The following is an 18,068-nucleotide window of genomic DNA, read 5'->3' as shown; positions in this document are numbered from 1 at the left end:
TGTGTTTGTCTGGGGCTGCTGGTTTGCAAGTGCAGGTTAATCATCAGCACTGTATCTGAACTTGGGTGGGCGAGTGCTAACTGTCAACTGAATGTTTTCCTTTAAAACAGATATGATTAGAAATATAATCAATAAGCGTATAAATACTGTCAATCTTAGTTTTTAACCTTTTCTGTAGACCAATTGCAATATGTTGGGTTCATTCACCTTATTTGTGTCCCACCCTCATTCTTTTCCCTTTCCCTCTTGCAACAGTCTGTTCTCTCCAGAAGGAAATTCAGAGCTATGCTTATCCATTACTATTGTCTGAACCTCTAAAACCTCACTTCCTCAGAAGTCAGGAAGAACTATTGTATACTGAAAAGAACTGTTTGCAGAATTTTAACCCTGTAAGTCAATTTTCAGGGTTCTCGAGTAAGCACAGTGAGGTGCTTTTAGTGATAGCTGAAGCTTTGTCAGATTTTTACCAAAGTAAGGGATTCTGAAGATTATTTTTGAATAATGTAAAAGAGAAGTTCAAAATCTGTGGGAAGCTGATTCATACAGAGGTAAAAATTACTACTGCTTTTTAATTTTTTTTCAGTTATGTACTTTCTTGTGAGAATTTCTCTCATATAGATGGAAAAGATCTCTGACAGAGATGCTATGCACTTGTACCTGTGTGGGTTTGTATGTGATGGAGTTTTAGTGCATAGTTATATTCCAGGCTCTGGGATAGACCTTTCAAAGGCAGGTGAACGCTTAGCACTGCTTTGTTTTAATGCAAAAATGTAGAATCATCTAACTATCGTAAGTGATCATAATAAAAATTAATTTAGCTTATTAATTAGTTTTGTCTGTCTTAATCTCTTACGACAGTTTTGTATCAAAGCACTGACTTCAGTATTCAGCCTGTATGCTCTGAGCATCAGATACAAACAGCAGATAGTATGCCACTTATAGTGCCCTTCTGAGCATTGTGTTGCTGTGGTGATGCATTATTATCTTGCAATCTTTGCCAACATTTTTGAATATTTTGACAATGGGAAGCATTGCATTTTGAATGTCTTCAGTTTCTCATCCTTCACATGATTTCTCTCTTTGTGTTCCTTCTGATTCATGGCTTAGGTGTGCTGCTTCTCTTCAGTGCCCTGTAGTACAGCCACGATGCAACTAGCATCACACCAGCATCCCTCCAGCTCTCTCCTGTCATTGTGACAGCAGTGTAGCAATAAGTGCACTTAGTGACAAGTGCCTTTGCTTATAAAGCATCTTGAGTATGCTTTGGCCCATCTGACAATGCAGGAAACCAGCCTATACAGCTCGTTTCTTGTATTTCGAAGGGATTTTTTTTTTCTCCCAACTTTCAGGATTTTTGTATTCAGGAATGTACTGATGAATATGAAAGCAGTACTTTCCTATTCTCAGGAAGTACTATGACTGTCCATTCTGCACATAACAGTAGCATTTTTGGTCCCAGCGAAATCTGAAGATCCAAAATGTCAGCCCTAGCTCAGGCACACATTGAAAGACAGCTTCTGCCCTCAGGTGTCTGCAACCCAGACCACCACACCCCGCGTGAGAAGATCTGCGCTGCCTTCATTTGATACATCATCCTTCCTCACCAGGGCTGTTCACTGCTGGTTTTAGATTCATTCTTCCTGTCTGAAATGGGTGGGCTAAATCCACAGCTGCAAGCTTGAAAAGGAAGAGGACTATGTCTGCAAGTCATCTTTCTCCTTTCTTTCTCTCTCTCCCCTATCGAGGGATGGTAGAAGTGAGAGCCAACCGCAGATTTCTTGGGCCACAAGTGAGTTCAAAGGAGTGGGTGAGGGAAGTTGAAAAGAAATGAAGGAGGTAATCGAGCAAATGGAAAACAGAAGCCTTTTCCAGTCTCAGTGGGTGGCAAGGCAAAGCTGCAAAGCTGAGCAGAAAAAGACAAAAGGGGCAGATCAGTCATTGCATAACAAAAGCAACTGAGTGCAAAATTAGTGATTGTAGGCATGTTCAACCTTTTTGATTTACAGATAGTATAAAAAGTTCTGTAGAAAAATTGCTCTGTTGAACTTTTCCAGCTTTTGCCTGACTGTGGCAGTGCTGACATTGCTCCTTAGTAAAACTTGTTTGCAGATGTCACAGAATGAGATTGCTGTTATAATAGTGCTGAGCCTTTTCTATTCTTGCTTTTTCTTAATTATTCCCTTTAAAACTTTTATTCATTCTTTATTTCTCCCTAAAGCATTAGAAACTTATTGTTTTGAGTGTCCAGTATGTATAATAAGTTACTCTGATTCTGAGGTAAATGTCCCTCTTGGTACATTTGATTCTGCACTTTATACCTAGAAGAATAAAACGTGTGTGGGAAGGAGTAAAAATGACTCAGATGTGGGTGGGAAGTCTCAAGGCTCTGCGAAGTACAGAGGGATGAGCCAGCACCAAGACACAATGTGAAACAACTGTACTTGTGAGACATACGAAGCTGTAAGTAATGCAGTAGGTGCATAGGTTGAACAATTCAAATGACTGTTTCTTGGCATTGGATGGGTTCAGAAATTAATCCAATAAGAAGATGAGGAGAAGGATTGATTCAAAACATTACACAACATTTACACTGGTGTAAACCCCATTTAAGAGAGTTCTCTTGCCTTGGCACGCTGCTGCAGTGACTCAGTGGTGAGTCAGGTCCACCGTGACTAAGAGAATTAGTAACAGTTTTTCTCCACATAATTTTCCTTTTGTCTTGTGACTCTCACACTTTTCTCGGTGTTGTTGTATAACATGAACAATAGGTATTTTGCTAAATATCTCTGCCTGGTTAATGTTGCCTGTCCCTTCGTTATCTGTAGATGACATGGCAGCTGTTTACTAAGTTAATCATTATTGTATACAACTACTACTGAGCAGTTCTTCAAGTTCTTCTGTAGCATAAGCAAAAATCTGGCTTTGCTATAAATATGAACAGATATTTTATATGACAACTGAGCACAGTCATCTACTTTTAGCAGCAATTTTTATCTAGTTTCTGAATATTATCACACTTATTTGAAAATAGCAAATGGATTCCAGTTTATGGAGACAGTATGGTTCACATACTGTGCCACTTCATGCATGCAATGGCAGAATTGTTAGTGAGTAGCTGATGAACAGCACATCTCTTTGTGACTTTAAACTGAATGGTGTTGCTACTACTAGCTGAATTATTAAGTGCGCTTGCAGAAATCTCAGTGACTTTTAATGTAATCCATGTTATTGGAAATTAAGGAAACTGTAGACAAAGTATAGAAAAGAGAACAATTTATAGTCTAATTGAAGTTTTAAACTTCTGTCCATCACTACTACATAATTCTTTTCCTCTCTCCTCTCTAACAGATAGTAACTCCCACTTAAACAGGGAGCAGGTGTTGAGTTGTGTGTTTAATAAAATCTTTGGTTCTTTTCAGTGTGAGAAGCTGCCTGATGCAAAGGTACAGACTGTTGGATGTTTTGTGCTTCATTCTGTTTTCCTCTGCTTGAACAGGTGGCTTTTTAGTGATGACCTAACTCTCCAGTGGATTTGTTCTATGTGAAAAGATTCTAACTAAGAATCCTTGACACAAGTCTTCTATTGAATTTGTTTCTGGGTCCTGCAGTTTGCTCCATGCCTTCACATAACCTTGGAGGTTGACCTGCATTATCTTTGTTCAAAGTAGTCTGCAGTTAGGACTTCATTTAGAGATTTTAGAATATGAGGATGATAGGATTTAGACATCTCAACAAATGAGACTTAATTAATAATGAAGTATTACAGCAATCTACATTGTACCTCCTTAACATAGAAGATGAGTTTCAATATGATGGTTTCATCACACCAGTCTAACGTCTTTTTCCACTTAAACAAGTTTTTGATTCCCTGTGTTAAAAGACATCAGTTACTACCATGCATTTTGATAATGAGACAGATTTCCTTTCACTGTCAGGACAGCAATCAAGTAGTTATAAGTTTAACTATTTAACACATTAAATGTTTTTGTCTACTTTCTATCTTCTCTTTACATATAACTTTACTAAGTCAGCAACACAGTGAGAAATGGTGTACTTATGCTTCACTCATGGGAGAGTCATTAGAAATCTTGAGTCTACTTCCTAGGTCTTAGTTTACAATTTGAGCTCTGGGCCACACTGGTTCCAATCCTTCAATCCCTCAAGTGTCAATCCTTAAGCAGTTACTGCTCATCACCTGCAGTAAAAAACTACATCTATTACACTTCCAACAATGGCAAGAGACACCAGAATAGCAGTGTTATTATGATAGAGTTTAAATTGCGATATATACATTCTTTTATATATTTTATGACTTCATCAGTTATCACAGCCATTGCTAGAGAATGAGCAGAGGTTTTCACTGAGCTGTCTACAATAATGTAAATATAATAAATAAATATAATAATAAAATACAATAATATCTTTTCCCTGAGTGATGACAGCTAATTTAGAACCCAACTTTTAGTGGTTATTCTTTCTGGTAAAAATTATGCTGCATGTTTTTCAGGCATGATGTTCTTACTGCTCTCAGTTCCCTACAGACTCTAGGACTACTCCCCTAATTGTCTGGAAATTATGCTTTAAATTATGTGATTCACTCTTATCACATCAGGTTCTTTTTTTTTTTTTTCTTTCTCCCTTTTGTGTATTCAAGCCTTAAAGTATGTTTAATGAGAAAACATGGTTGTAAATGCATTTCTGCAAAGACTTGTCCTGCTTTCAGTGCAGCTTGGGTTTGCTTGTTGATGTGCTGTGGGACAGTCAGTAACACTGTGGTGGCCCTCGTGCTTTCAGTGAGGAGTGTGGGGAGTTGTCAGTCATCTACGAATATGTATATGTCTATCTATGTGATAGAATATCTATGAATATGTTTCTCATGTTGACTGTCCAAAAAAACTCCACTAACTGCACAGAAGAGAACTGCCATAGGAAGTGGTCCCTCTTACTTAGGAAGAATGAAGTGATTCATAATGCTTTTTTCTGAGTTTTAGGACTGCTGTGAGCCCATCTTTAAATTAAACACTAAGACTTTGGCTCAGTGCTTATGGAAAACTGGTTGGATAATGCTCTTAGATATACAGCTTGATTTTTGGGTGGTCCTGTGTGGAGCCAGGAGTTGTACTCAATGGTCCTTGTGGGTCCCTTCCTACTCAGTATATTCTGTGATTCTATGATAATCTACTGCATGAACAGTATGAGATCTCTCAGAGATTAATGTTGCCTCTCAGTGTGTTGATATTTTATTAAACAAGCAACAATGAGACAACAGTCTGTCAAACTAAGCTTTCAAACTGTGCAAAGTATACATACGGTTAGGAATTTGTTTTTTGCATTAAAATCCCTTACATCAGTATAACCAAGAAAAAAATAACTAGCCCATCATTACAACTAAACTGAAAACATGAAACAGTTGCTGCATATAACATCTCTGGATTCTGATGGAATCAATTGCTCAGCTATGAGATGAACTCTGTGAAATACTCTGAGGGAGGGACTCCAGCAAAAGCCCCTTTGGCATGAAGACAAATGAGATTACATTTTGTTTTAGACCTGACACACCCAGTTCCCAGTGTCTCATTATAGTTCACGGTATCTAATCAGGCGAAGAATATAAACCTTTGAGAATACTGTGAGTTAATTCCTGCATCAAGTCTGAAATCTCAGATTTAGCTAGCATCTATCATTTACAAAGACGTTTTAAATACTGACAAAAAGTCTGGCATTGTATACATATGTGTATATATGTGTCTTGTATTCTGTGCTTTGGTTACAAGAGAAGTGTAACAAAAGTTTGCATCTTACAGTACAGGTTATAAGAGAATGTATTCTGACAGTTTATTTTGGCATAGGAGTAACTGAACTCCCTTAGATATTGTTTACCTGGGAACTTTATCTGCTGCATTATTGAATTAATGCAGTTCAACTATGAATTGCACTAGGAATGTTTGTGAAATATGAATCTTCTAAGAAAAATAATACTTCTTTTCAACATATTATGAAATTGGTAATAGTTCAATAGTCTTCTGTCCTTAAACACCTGTATTCAGGGAAACAATTTAAAACCCGTGAGGTTTAAACCCTTTACACATACCTAATGGTATGATAACTTAAAGTGTTACATTGACATAATAAGTAGCAATCATCTTCCAGTTCTAAAGCTGCAGAAAACACTCAGCAGTGTGCACAAACATTACTATAAAAAGAATAGTAAAAAGAAGCAGTTTTGGTGTGTTGTTTTCTTTTTTTTAAATAGTAATTTTGATGTGATAGGTTTCACCTTAAGGAATGTGTCCCTGCTCATAGCAGCAGGTCTGGAACTGGGTGATCTTTCCTTCCAACTCACACCATGCTGTGAAGTAATAAACAGATGTTCTTTAACATAAATTTATTATGCTTCTATATTTGACATTGTGAATGGCAGAATAGCCTCCAGAGTCAGAATATGTTCTTCAATATAAATACCATTCAATATAAATACCAATATAAGTATCATAAATACTTCATTCACTCAATGAAAAGCACTGAGAAGTCATTCTTTCATTAATAGTGTTAAATTTCTATTTAGAAGAAATAGAAGTTTAATGGAGGGTGCAATGGTTGTCAAAGATAGTGGGACAATAATTGAGAGTAACTTGTTGAAGGTACACAAAGTTCTAATGGCTATTTCAACCTTCTCCAGATTAACAGTTTATGAAACATTCAACATAAGAACATTTTGCCCTATTGTTAACTCAATTTCTTGTTCAAACTTCAATTTAGAGTAACTTGGTCTCTTGGTTTTTGTTCTTAATAGAAGTGGTGTTGACCATGAGCCTAAAATTGTGGGCCATTCTGTCTAGCACTGCAGAATGTGGGGTCAAGGAGAACATAGAGGAGTTGCCACAGTCTGGCTTGTGGTTCCATAGGTGTTTCTGAAGAATAAGGATTACTAGGAGCCTATCCACGACCTTTTTTGGGGCTCTTGAACCTAACAAGGATCTGTTCTATATAGAGACCACATGAGTTATAGGTTGGAACTCTGGATAAAGGGGTGTGTATCTGAAAGAAGAGTGGAGTGAGGATGAAACCAAGCTCTTTTTAGTGGAGTCTGGTGCCAGGACAAGAGGCAGTAGGCAGAAACTGAAGCATAGGAAGTTGTCTGAACATCAGAAAACACTTTTTTACTGGATGGGTGGCTGAGCAGTGGAAGAGGTTGCCCAGAGAGGTTGCAGAGTCTCCTTCTTGGAGATCCCTTGCTCTTTTATACCAGGTAGTCTTCTCCTCTTGAAAAACAGTCTGAAGTGAGAGGTGAAAAAGTTGAAATTAATGGGGTTATGTAATGTAATTGGAAATTGATGACTTACTAACCTTTTCCAAACACATTCCAATTGAACACAATGGTATTGTTACAGAGATTACTGTCTTATGGTTTATCTGTGTGAGGAATTTAGGGTACAGAACATGAAAGTGTAAGTTCTGAACTAACAGAGCTATTACCCAGCTGCATGTCTCTCATGGATGCACTTCTGTATCCATTATCTGCAAGACACTTTGCTTTCGAAGCAAATACAAACATTCCTTGCACAAGATATTTCTTGATGTGCTTTAAGAATATATGTATAGTGGTGTTGTGAGGAGTATCAGTGAGTATAAAGTCTGTGCTCAAGGATATGGCCTCCCACCTGCCTTGTATAGGTAATTCCTAAGCTTCCTTGCACTTGTTGCACAGTATGATTGTTTACATGGAAAATGTGTTCATTTTGTAAGAATGTTTTCTGTTTCGTAAATTCACAAGCTTAACTATTGCGTGGTAATTTTCTTAGAGTAGAGAAGGCCACAGTTTGATTTTATAAAGTTAAATGTGTATAATCATAAATAGGTATTGTTGATGTATAGGAGATTGTTGAACTAATTGAAATGAACTGACTTACTCTAATCATGTTCTAGTTCATGGAAAAAGAGTCCTTCTCATAATGAAGTCTCACAATTCACTAGAATGCTTACTCTACTTTTTTTCTTTTCCTTAACAGGCAGGAGAAAAACATTATCATCCTACTTGTGCACGATGTGTCAGGTGCAGTCAGATGTTTGCAGAAGGAGAAGAAATGTATCTTCAAGGTAAAACAAACAAACAAAACAGTCATCGTGGCATCATGGCCCTCTTGCCCATACCTGCTTTCATGGCTGAGTTGTATTATGTGTATTCTCACTTCATAACTACCAAAAGAAGTGAAGATCGATACATACAGGTTAGGTAAAAGCAAAACCAAAGCAAAAACAGATCCATTCCTTCCCCTCCCCTCCCATTGCTTCTTATTCACTATTACTTCTCTCCTAATTTAAATCAATAGCAAGTATTAATCATTGAAAGAAGTAGTAGTAGTTATTTCCAGCAGGTGAAACTACTTGGCAGTGAAGTTTATAAAATTTTCCTTTTACTAGAAAATGTGGTTTTTCAGCAGTTACAAGTGGTCTAGATTAAAGTTAATACACACACAGTACAGTAGGTTCCCTAAAGCTGCCACTGCAAATCTTCAAACAGTTCTTTGCCCATTACCTGCTTGCATACAAGGAGAAAATCTCTTGATCCTTAAATTTCTTTCAGTTGGACCTAAATACCCCTGAAAAGTGGAGATGAGGATGCCATGGATCTGAAGACCTTACCAGACAATAGATTAATACCAGAGGCAACCATAAGCTTGGACAGGAGAAATTCACTTTTCCTTGTCAGAAAATTTGACTGGCAATAGTAAGAATAGCTCTGTAATAATAGAAGAATAGCTCTGTAACTTAATTCATTAAAAATAATATTTTTTTAAAAAATAACATAGATACAAACTAAATCTGCATTTCAGATGTAGTAAAATTTAACTGTACCAAAGAAAATTTAACTGTATCAAAGAAAAAAAGGTATGCATAGTTAAATATAGGGTCAATCTCCAGGGGAAGTGAAGGCTTTTGCCTACGTCTTTAAATGGCCTAATGTACTGAAAACAAGATAGAAAAGAGAAACTCAGTAAGATGTGGGAACTGCAAAGTCGTATGTTATCTCAAAATTACATGCTTGCCCAGATCTGTATTACAACTTATGCAATTGCCCACAGTTTTCTTGAAGTGTTTCTTTGAAGTCATTCTTTAAGCTGGAGAAGTTAGACCTTAAAACACAACAGTAAGATCTGATTATAATTTAGTAGGTTATTCAAAATGGCAATTATATTGTTGCTTTGGTTTACTACAAGAACTAGCTCATTAAAGGACATAATGATCCTTGTCTATGCTCATGTGTTCTTTCTCAAGAGCCAGAGAATGCTGTGGTTCTTCCAATTGCAAAGTAGCTTAGCAGTACTGAAATCCCCTGGGAAATCAATGCTTTAAAAAAAAGATATCAAACTACGGATTTGTTTCTAGATTTCAAACCCTCAGAAACCTGACTGTAATTAAACTTTTAAGTTCAGTTTATTTTAAGGATGGCTGTTAGTTTTTGTGCTAATTTTGAGTGCAAATCATTACAAACCGTGCTCAAGTCCTGTTAATTAGAAACTGTCTTAATCACTTTATTTTCTGGTGCGTGAAACATTCCTACCAACTTTTTGAATACACTTTTTGCCTTCAGATGAAGAACAACTTCCATTAGAAACTGGTGTTAATTCTGTGAAAGATCTATGATTAGATATTTGGGCTGCCTGACCAGATGTCCTGACTGTGTTAGCTAAAACACAGGGTTTTATGAAAACTTTCTTCTCTCCTTTACTAAACTAATCTGAAGTTACTTAAGGTGTTGCAGACCTTAAAGTCTCCAGTAGTCAGCCAGCAGATGATTTTGGGTGAAATGACCCAGGCAGTTTTGTGTGACTACAGATGGGAGTAAATCATTCAAAAAAGTTATCTAATTTCTATTTAAAACCACTGGGAAAATTGTGCTTATGTGACTTCTGGGACAAGATCCTTCAGTGGGCAGCATTCATAACTGGAGCATAAGCTAGCATGAATTTGAAGGTGCTATTAAGCCATTTTTTGGTAGTTACATCCTCAGAAAACTTCAAAAACTTAGTAAACTCATTGTATTCAGTTTGAATTTACAGTCTTGTACCTCTTTAGTCTGAGTTCATCTGGATTATTTTTCTGAAACAAATTCTGGTGCTCTCCACCTGCGTTCTGGGAAATAGACTTTCTGTTTCTATCTTCTGTCCAAAATCCACTGGTGAAGAAAACTATCAAGCTGCTCTGAAAACAAAACATTTCCTATTGGTGTTCTCCACCCAGTAAAAATATTTAATATTTATGACAGAGAAGTTCTCAACTTCCCATTTACTTCAAAAGAACTTACTGTGTACTGATGTTATTTAAGTGTGTGGAGAAATGCTTTATTTTGTGTCATGTCCTATATTTCAGACCAGCATAAACATAAAAGTTATTTTTTACTATTAAAATGTACAGATAAATCCTTATTTTATATAGGAACGCACGTTGCACTTCCACTGAACACTGAACACAATGAGTATCATAGGTTCATAATCATAGAATGGCCTGGGTTGAAAAAGACCACAATGTTTGAGTCCCCCTGCTATGTGCAGGGTCATCAACCACCAGCCCAGGCTGCCCAGAGCCACATCCAGCCTGGCCTTGAATGCCTCCAGGGATGGGGCATCCACAACCTCCTTGGGCAACCTGTTCCAATGTGACACGTTTTAGTGTTGAACGTATTGAATAGTTCAGCTGTTGACTTTTTTTTACTTCTTTCTGACAGATTCAAAACTCCTAAGTTACTCAGTTTCTTTTTCACACTTATGTAGACAGATATCTCTGGAGTTCATACCCTTCTCATCAATAGATACACGAAGTATAGAATTGGTTCATGTATTTTCTTTTTTGTCTAGGATGGGTATTCCCATGAATTAAGCAGTTCTTTAGTATTTAATTTATATGACACAAGCATGTATTGCATGTCAGTACAACGCGGAATTTTGGAAAAAAAAGGACTGAATTTTCAGCTATTTAAATGCCACAGTGCTATTCCTGGGTGTGAATATGCATAACAAGAGAACTGGAAGTTCCAACTTCATATAAGGAAATATAAAATTACCATGAAAGGTGGAACTGTTTGCACAGAAGTGCTGTGGGTCTCCATCCTTGGAGGTACTCAGAACCCAACTTAGCACAGCTCTAAGCTGCAGCTGGAATGTGGCCCTCTGCAAGCAGCAGATTGGGCCAGAAGAGCTACAGTGGTCCCATATAATGATTCTTATTTTGCATACTGAAAAACATGTATCTTTCTGAAGCACATCTAGTTTTAAAATTTTTTATGTCCAGGCTTACCAGCATGGAGAAGTTGTCAGTTTTAACTTTGGAAGTATGCACGGAATTGTGACTGGAGTGGAATCAGTCAGCATGTTGTATCCTATAAAAAACACTTATTAGGGAACCAAATTAAGCACAACTTTAAACTTACTCTCCAGGTACATCCATCTGGCATCCAGCTTGTAGACAGGCTGCCAAGACTGAAGAAAAAAACAAGGTAAGTTACCTTATTTTTTTACTCGGTACTACTTTGTTGTCATATTAGTTTCAATCTCTTCTTTTTTAACTTTTTTCAGCAGGAGCAAAGGAAGGGTTTCAAACTTTTGCAATACTGGAATTTAAAACTTTAATGACAAAAATGTAGCAGATTAGAGAAGCACTTTATATTCTGGTTTTACTTATGATTAAAGCTACAGCTTAAGGAGAGCCATGAGCTAAGAGTAGTACATAGAAGGTGAACAAGGAAAAATGTGGAAATATGAATAAAGGAAAAAAAAATTAATTTCTGATTATGACATGATCAGTGCATGACCTTTTTTTTATGTGGCTCTGCACTTAAAAGATCAGAGGACTTTCACTTCATTTGTTTTTACAAGAAAAAAAAAAATGAATGCCAAAAACAAAAATAAAAAACCCACCCTCTCTTTGGAATTTCATTTTTATTATTTGCATGTAAAAAATTGGCAAGCCAGCCCCAACTTAATTTAATCTCTGGCTTTGGATACCTCCTTAAGTTGGATGATTTGTGCATCTGTCTTTATTCAGGGGGAAAGGGGGAGTGTTCTGGCAACTTTAACGTTAATTACAGGGCTAGCAGATGAATAAGCTGCCTGTAGGAAATGAATTAATCTGTAGCTGGGGAAATGATCTCTCTGAAGTGGTGGCACTGAGATGCAGCTATCTCATTTAATGCAGGGGCCAACTACGGGGCTTTCCAGCTCTGCTTTTCTCTGATGCTCTAAGTGGTATCCTTGGTATCCTGCTCAAAAAACCTTTGCTTTGATTCGAGTCTTGAACACAAGTCACATGGGACAAGTCAGAGCAGCAGGCAGCAGCTATAAAAAGAGGGTTTACAAATCTAGTGTGTTAGCAAGTGCCACTTGCTCTAAATTACATTTTTGAAAAAATATTGTTTTGGGCTTTACCCTGAAAGATCGTGGCTGTAGTTTTTGTAGCCATGTGCTGGGAAATGATTGCTTGGGTATTCCTTGGCAATCTTTGAATATCAAATAAGTGGCATTTCAGAATAATAATAAAAAAAACTTTATTGTAAAAGGACTTCATTGTAATAAGTACTGCTGATTTAGTCTAATATTACTATGCAGTATTTCAGGCTCCCTGAGGATTTTATTCTGGCTGAGTACCTGAAATTGCAGGACTAAAAAACCCCATGTACTTTATGGGAAATGTAGTAGGATTTTTTTTCCTCCTTTAATGATAGACAGTGGACTCTGTTGTCCTGAGTTCTCATGTGTAACACATCTTTGCTGAGCACTGGGAGTATGCCCTTTCCTCAGCAGGGGAAGTTGTCTGTACCTGAAAGTCAGAGGGACTTTAGCCTGAGTACAAAAAAAAAAAAAAAAAAAAAAAAAGCTCAAAGAATTTTCTGAACACGATTTTTTTCCCCTTTTTTCCTTTACTTTGGTGTTTCCTTCTCTTATTTCTTTTTCTGATACTTAGACTCATTAATGAAACAGCCAAAAAAACCCAAAACAAACAAAAAACAAGAAAGGATGCTGTTTCAAAGAGGATAGTGATAGAATTTCCAGCATACTTAAGTGGTGAAGTTGGGAATGGGATACACCAGTTGATCAGTTTTCTGGTTGTCAACGGTTTACGGGCTGGTTCGGCCCAGTTCCGTGACGAGCGGGGCGGAGGGATCTGCAGATCCGCGCCTCCGGAAAAAAAGGAAACAGGGGACCCCAAAATAATTAAAACAGCGGCACCGATCTGAGGAGAAACAAACTAATTTACTAAGTATATTATCGGAATGCAAGATAACACACTATAATACAATGTAATCAGAATTGAAGCTAATAAATCAAATATAATGAGAGAGAGAATGTCCGAAAGATGGATAGGCCTCACCACAATTCTGAGGTGAGATGCGCAGTCCAGTTGAGCAGCAGGGAGATGGGAGCAGTGCCCACGACGAAGGGCAGGCGAGAAAGAGCAATCAGGCGACCTTGCCAGGAGTTAAACCTCTTCTCCCTGACCGCAAGGTCCCCTGGGGAATGTAGTTCTTCTTCTCGTCAGGGCAGGTACCCGGGACTTGAGCATTAACAGTTAAAGTCCCAGTGCCCCACATGATGTTATGATGTGGAATACCGAAAGCCAAAAATCACAAAACCATGACACTGGTCGATCTTTGCAGAGTGTTGTTTTTAAAAGTATTCTCTGTATGTTTTTACATAGACATTCACACAGCATGCAACTGAAATAGGTGACAAAGAGAGAAGGAGTAAGTGGCATCACACCCCTAAACTTTGGAGATGGAGTGGAAGGGAGAAGGAAGTTGTGAAAGTGACAGTGAGAAGAAAAACATTAAGGGAATGAGATTGCAAGCAGAAGAGACAAAGCTGGAAACAACAGAAGAAATCAGAATAGAAAGAGAAGAAATAAGTAATATAGAGAAAAAAAGTGAGCAGAAGCAAAAGAGTCCAGTGAGATGCAAGTTTTTGTGGCAAAAGATGGAATGTTATGTGCAGTGGGTATGGATTAATGGTGGTAAAAGGGGTAATGGATCATGAAGAGAATACAGAATGTGTGAGATGTAGAATGAGCAGGTTTAAATCACCAGGAATAAAAATGGGACACTTTATGGGAGTAGCTGAATAGAATAAGAATACCTCTGAAAGATGAGACTCTGCACTTTGATTGCAAAAGTAGAAGCTATAATGAATTACAGTTTTTCTTGAAAAGAAAATGGCACCTCTAAGATGAGGAAAGCCTGAAATTGCTCTGGGAATTTATTATGCATTATTCAGTATATTCAGACATGTATGCTGTCACTTCTACCTAACTATTGTTACCTGCTACATATTAAAACACATTCTGGTGATATGCAAGACAGAAGGAAGCCCTGAGGCTTTGTCAAGGAAGGCCTGAGTTTAAACAAAGACTGTTACTTGTCCTTTGGCTTTAAAACTTCGGGATGGTATTTTGCAATAGGAATTTTCTTCAGCTTTTTTCTCTACAACAATGGACCTCCTGTAATGATATCATGAAAAAGAATTATAGGTTGCATGTGACATCAGTGCATTTGTATGGGAACTGCTGAATCACAGCCTGAACCTCTGATCACCTGGGGCGAGCAATGGGTCAGCCCTGGGAGCACAGGTGAAGGCAATTCACCTGAGGTGCCGTAAGGGATGGAGCCTGGCTCTACCTCTCCTAGACCCATTTAAGAGCTGACTATCAGCAGAGAAGGATCTCTTCTGGAGATCCACTCTGCTGGAGTTTTGTAAGTGAGCCTAGGATACAGACAAGCATCCTATCTTTTCTGCTTTGGTGTAATAACTATATAGCTATATTGTACTGATATCTATGCCTGATTCTGGCTTCTGGAATTCCTGAGCTTGTCCAGAACCTTCTGAAAATAAGAGGAAGAAAATGCCAAAATCCCAGTCACGCATTTCAATAAAATAGAAATATTTATAATATGGCTGAGTATGTCCACACATATAGTCTCAGACTAATTTATGCTAAAGGTCTGTGGAAGGGTAGTTACGATTGCTGAGTTTGTTCATTCTGCTAATACAGTACACTGTAGCAATGAAAATTACTTCTTTTGTATGATTCATGAATATTTTTTTCTTTTAGTCATTCCTTCTTGCTATATCATACTTAAAAATTCATGTTTCCTGTGAAAACATTTAGCGATTGCAATTAAACAATTTTAACTTTACAATGAACAGTTCACCTTTCTCTGTAGCTATGACTGTATGAAGCAGCCATTCACTCTCTGCTTGGTAAGGAGTTCTAGTACTAGATACTTGTTTTAAAGTTCTATGTCATCAAACTTCATGATATATCCTATGTTAATGCCTGTCATATACTTCTGAGATAAGACACCTTCACACATGTCTTCTAAAAGTTAGCGAATATTCCAAGAGAAGGTGAAGTAGTAGGATGCTACCTTGACCTGGAAGCTTAATAATGCTAAATCCCTTTTAAGGGTTTGAGCAGTTATGACTTTATGTAAGAAGCATTTGGTGGAGCACTAAATAAAAATTATTGTGAGCAAATGGCAAAATACATACTTTTTGCAATCAGGAATAGGTTTCTTCAGAGGTGAGAAGTATTTTATGATGAATGAGCATCTACAGATAAAACGAGGGCATGAAAACATGGTCTTCTTACTAAGATTTGTTTGAACTTCAATTATGAGCATCAAGTCTGTTGAGTCATTGTTGATACCGTTGTGCCTCAAAGCTCTTTTTTTATTTTCAAGTAATTATATTTTTCATCACGAAAGAATCAACTAAAAGCAGTATTTGCTGTCACTGGATGCTGTAATGATTGAAAACAGAGCAAAACTACCTGCTTTAAAGTTAATCTCTTACTGTTAGGGGAAGGAAAGCAAAGCTATTGGGTGTCTGACTCAGTATGTTCTGCTGGATGTCAGACTGCTGTGAGTGACGCAGTACAGTGATGTGTTCCAGAAGCAGCTACATCAGTTTGAGGTTACAATGGTGGAGTGAAAATGTTACAAACAAATCATCTCATGATCCAAAAAGCTGCTGCAACTTAAATTTTATCTCCAATAGCATCCTAAGGTCTCTGTGGAAGCCCATCCCCTTCTGAAGGGTAGGGGGAGGAGCAAGTTGTATATGAAATCATTTTGTGTTTTCAAACTGTCTGTAAGTAGAGATGTTTTTTCAAGTTTTGGACGTACCTGTCCATTTTGAGCTCACTATAACTCACTATTTTGACTGGTGAAGGTTATACACAAAGAAATGGCTCCTTCTTTTCTCTCTTTTTCTTCTGTTTCATATCTCTTCTCCTGCCATAGGAAACAAGGACTTCCTCTGAGAGTATAATTTCTGTACCTGCTTCAAGTACATCGGGTTCCCCAAGCCGTGTGATCTATGTGAGTATTTTGTCTTTACAGCATTTACACTACCAGTAGAGTATGGTTCATACCACAGGAACTAAACTACCACAGTACTTTCCAAAAATATATTCTGAGTAAATGCTACAGCCCACAGGTAGATTACAGGTTTAAATTTGAATACTACTTGCCCAAGTCAAGCCCCTGAGCCTGCATCTGATTGCATGTGAGAACATGTGTGTGTGTGTGATTGCAGGACTCAGGCCTCAACAAATTCCATTTCTTAAACTGAGGGGATCTTTGGTGTGTATAAACACCAAATGGTCTAATAAATACCAACTCTGGAAAGTTCAGAGGGGGTTTAAAAACTGAACAAATACAGTAAAAGCTTATGCTGAATGTATCCCAGTTGTAGTAATTGCTACAGTAGATGACATGCATGAGCACTATGGTTTGATAACTAGTATATAGAAACATGTAGCATTCCCAGGACTATTCTTTGTCCCAGTATCCCTGGGGTAGGTAGGTCATTCTCACTGAATGGTACCTAAGGGAATTGCTGGAGATGTGATTGGCTTTATTATACTAAGATTAAGAGTTTGTATTTATTACACTGAGATGAGCAAAACTTGGCCTTGGAGCCAAGCTTTTCCTCATTCTTTCAATAGATATTATTTTGAATAAAATAACCATTTATATGAGTGAGACTTTGCTGGAAGTGTAGGAATTGCACCTTATCTAAATGGCCATCAGTACTTCTAACTTTTCCTTCCAGTTGAGCTCTGTGTAGATGCATGCTGGGGATTATTCCCAGTTTAAAAAAAAAAACAAAACAAAACAAAAAAACAGTCATTGCCACAACTTCTGTGAAAGCAGTTCATTGTGCTGGGGACTAGTGTTATGTAAATGTTTTCTTTCAGCATTTTCTTTTGGTCTCTCTCTCCAGACATGTGCCACATCACTGTTTTTAGAAGCAATAGCATTCTTCTAAGGTTTATGTACTTTTAGTAATAGGTGGTAGTGTTTGTCTTAGTGTTTGTGATTACAGCTTTAAATATACTTGCATACAATTGCTTTGAGCGCTTTCATGATTGCTTTAACCAAATATGAATTTATGCTGCCACTGAAAGAAAGGCCTCTCTCACACTTGATCCTGCCCTTCTCCAGCCACGTTTTTCTTTCTCCTCTTTGGTGCTAATGGGTACACAGATATATGTTCAGTCAGATTTGAGACTATCTTCAGATAGAAAATAATCTATAAAATGTTTTTTTGTTTTAATTGTTAGAGAATAACTCAGGAAAAAGACTCAACTGTCTAAAGTTTCTATTGCTAACAAAGATCAAGGCAGGCAGAGCAGGTTGGAAAGCACACACAAGACAGTAACTTTTGTACATGGATTTCTGTCATGACAGCAAATGACAGCTGTACCTCAGCAGCTGGTGAGCTCTTAGAAATATTATGTTCAATAAAAGAACATTTAAAGAGAACGGTTAAAGCTCAGTTAAACCATGAATTTGTGGTACGATTCTTTCAAAGGCATCAAGTGTGATGGTTCTAAATACAGCATTTTGTGGGTGACATGTTTTTAGGTCATGGCATACTGTCCTGCTATGCAATGATTTAGAAAGTAGGTTTTGTTTTAACCTGAGTATGGCTCATGCAGGCCATCTACTAGAACTGTGTATCTTTTTTTTTTTTTTTCTTCTGTTGATACCAGTCTGTGTTGGCTTTTTGTTC

The 18,068-nt window shown here is 37.4% G+C and overlaps 1 protein-coding gene across 1 annotated transcript in view; it reads left to right on the top strand.

The window, feature by feature from the left end:
- Nucleotides 1-18,068, top strand: part of ABLIM2 (actin binding LIM protein family member 2) — a gene marked incomplete at both ends in the record, with an annotated part of 138,176 nt that overhangs the window by 72,999 nt on the left and 47,109 nt on the right. Inside the window, 3 exons of the mRNA XM_079534967.1 lie at nucleotides 8,010-8,097; nucleotides 11,436-11,494; nucleotides 16,292-16,369. Coding sequence (XP_079391093.1) covers nucleotides 8,010-8,097; nucleotides 11,436-11,494; nucleotides 16,292-16,369 — 225 coding nt within the window. The remainder of the gene's footprint in view (nucleotides 1-8,009; nucleotides 8,098-11,435; nucleotides 11,495-16,291; nucleotides 16,370-18,068) is intronic.

The sequence above is a fragment of the Tetrao urogallus genome, assembly GCF_951394365.1.
Source record: "Tetrao urogallus genome assembly, chromosome: 4".
Classification (NCBI taxonomy): domain Eukaryota; kingdom Metazoa; phylum Chordata; class Aves; order Galliformes; family Phasianidae; genus Tetrao; species Tetrao urogallus.
Note: the sequence above shows the minus strand (reverse complement) of the source record. Positions and strands in the feature narration are given on the sequence as shown.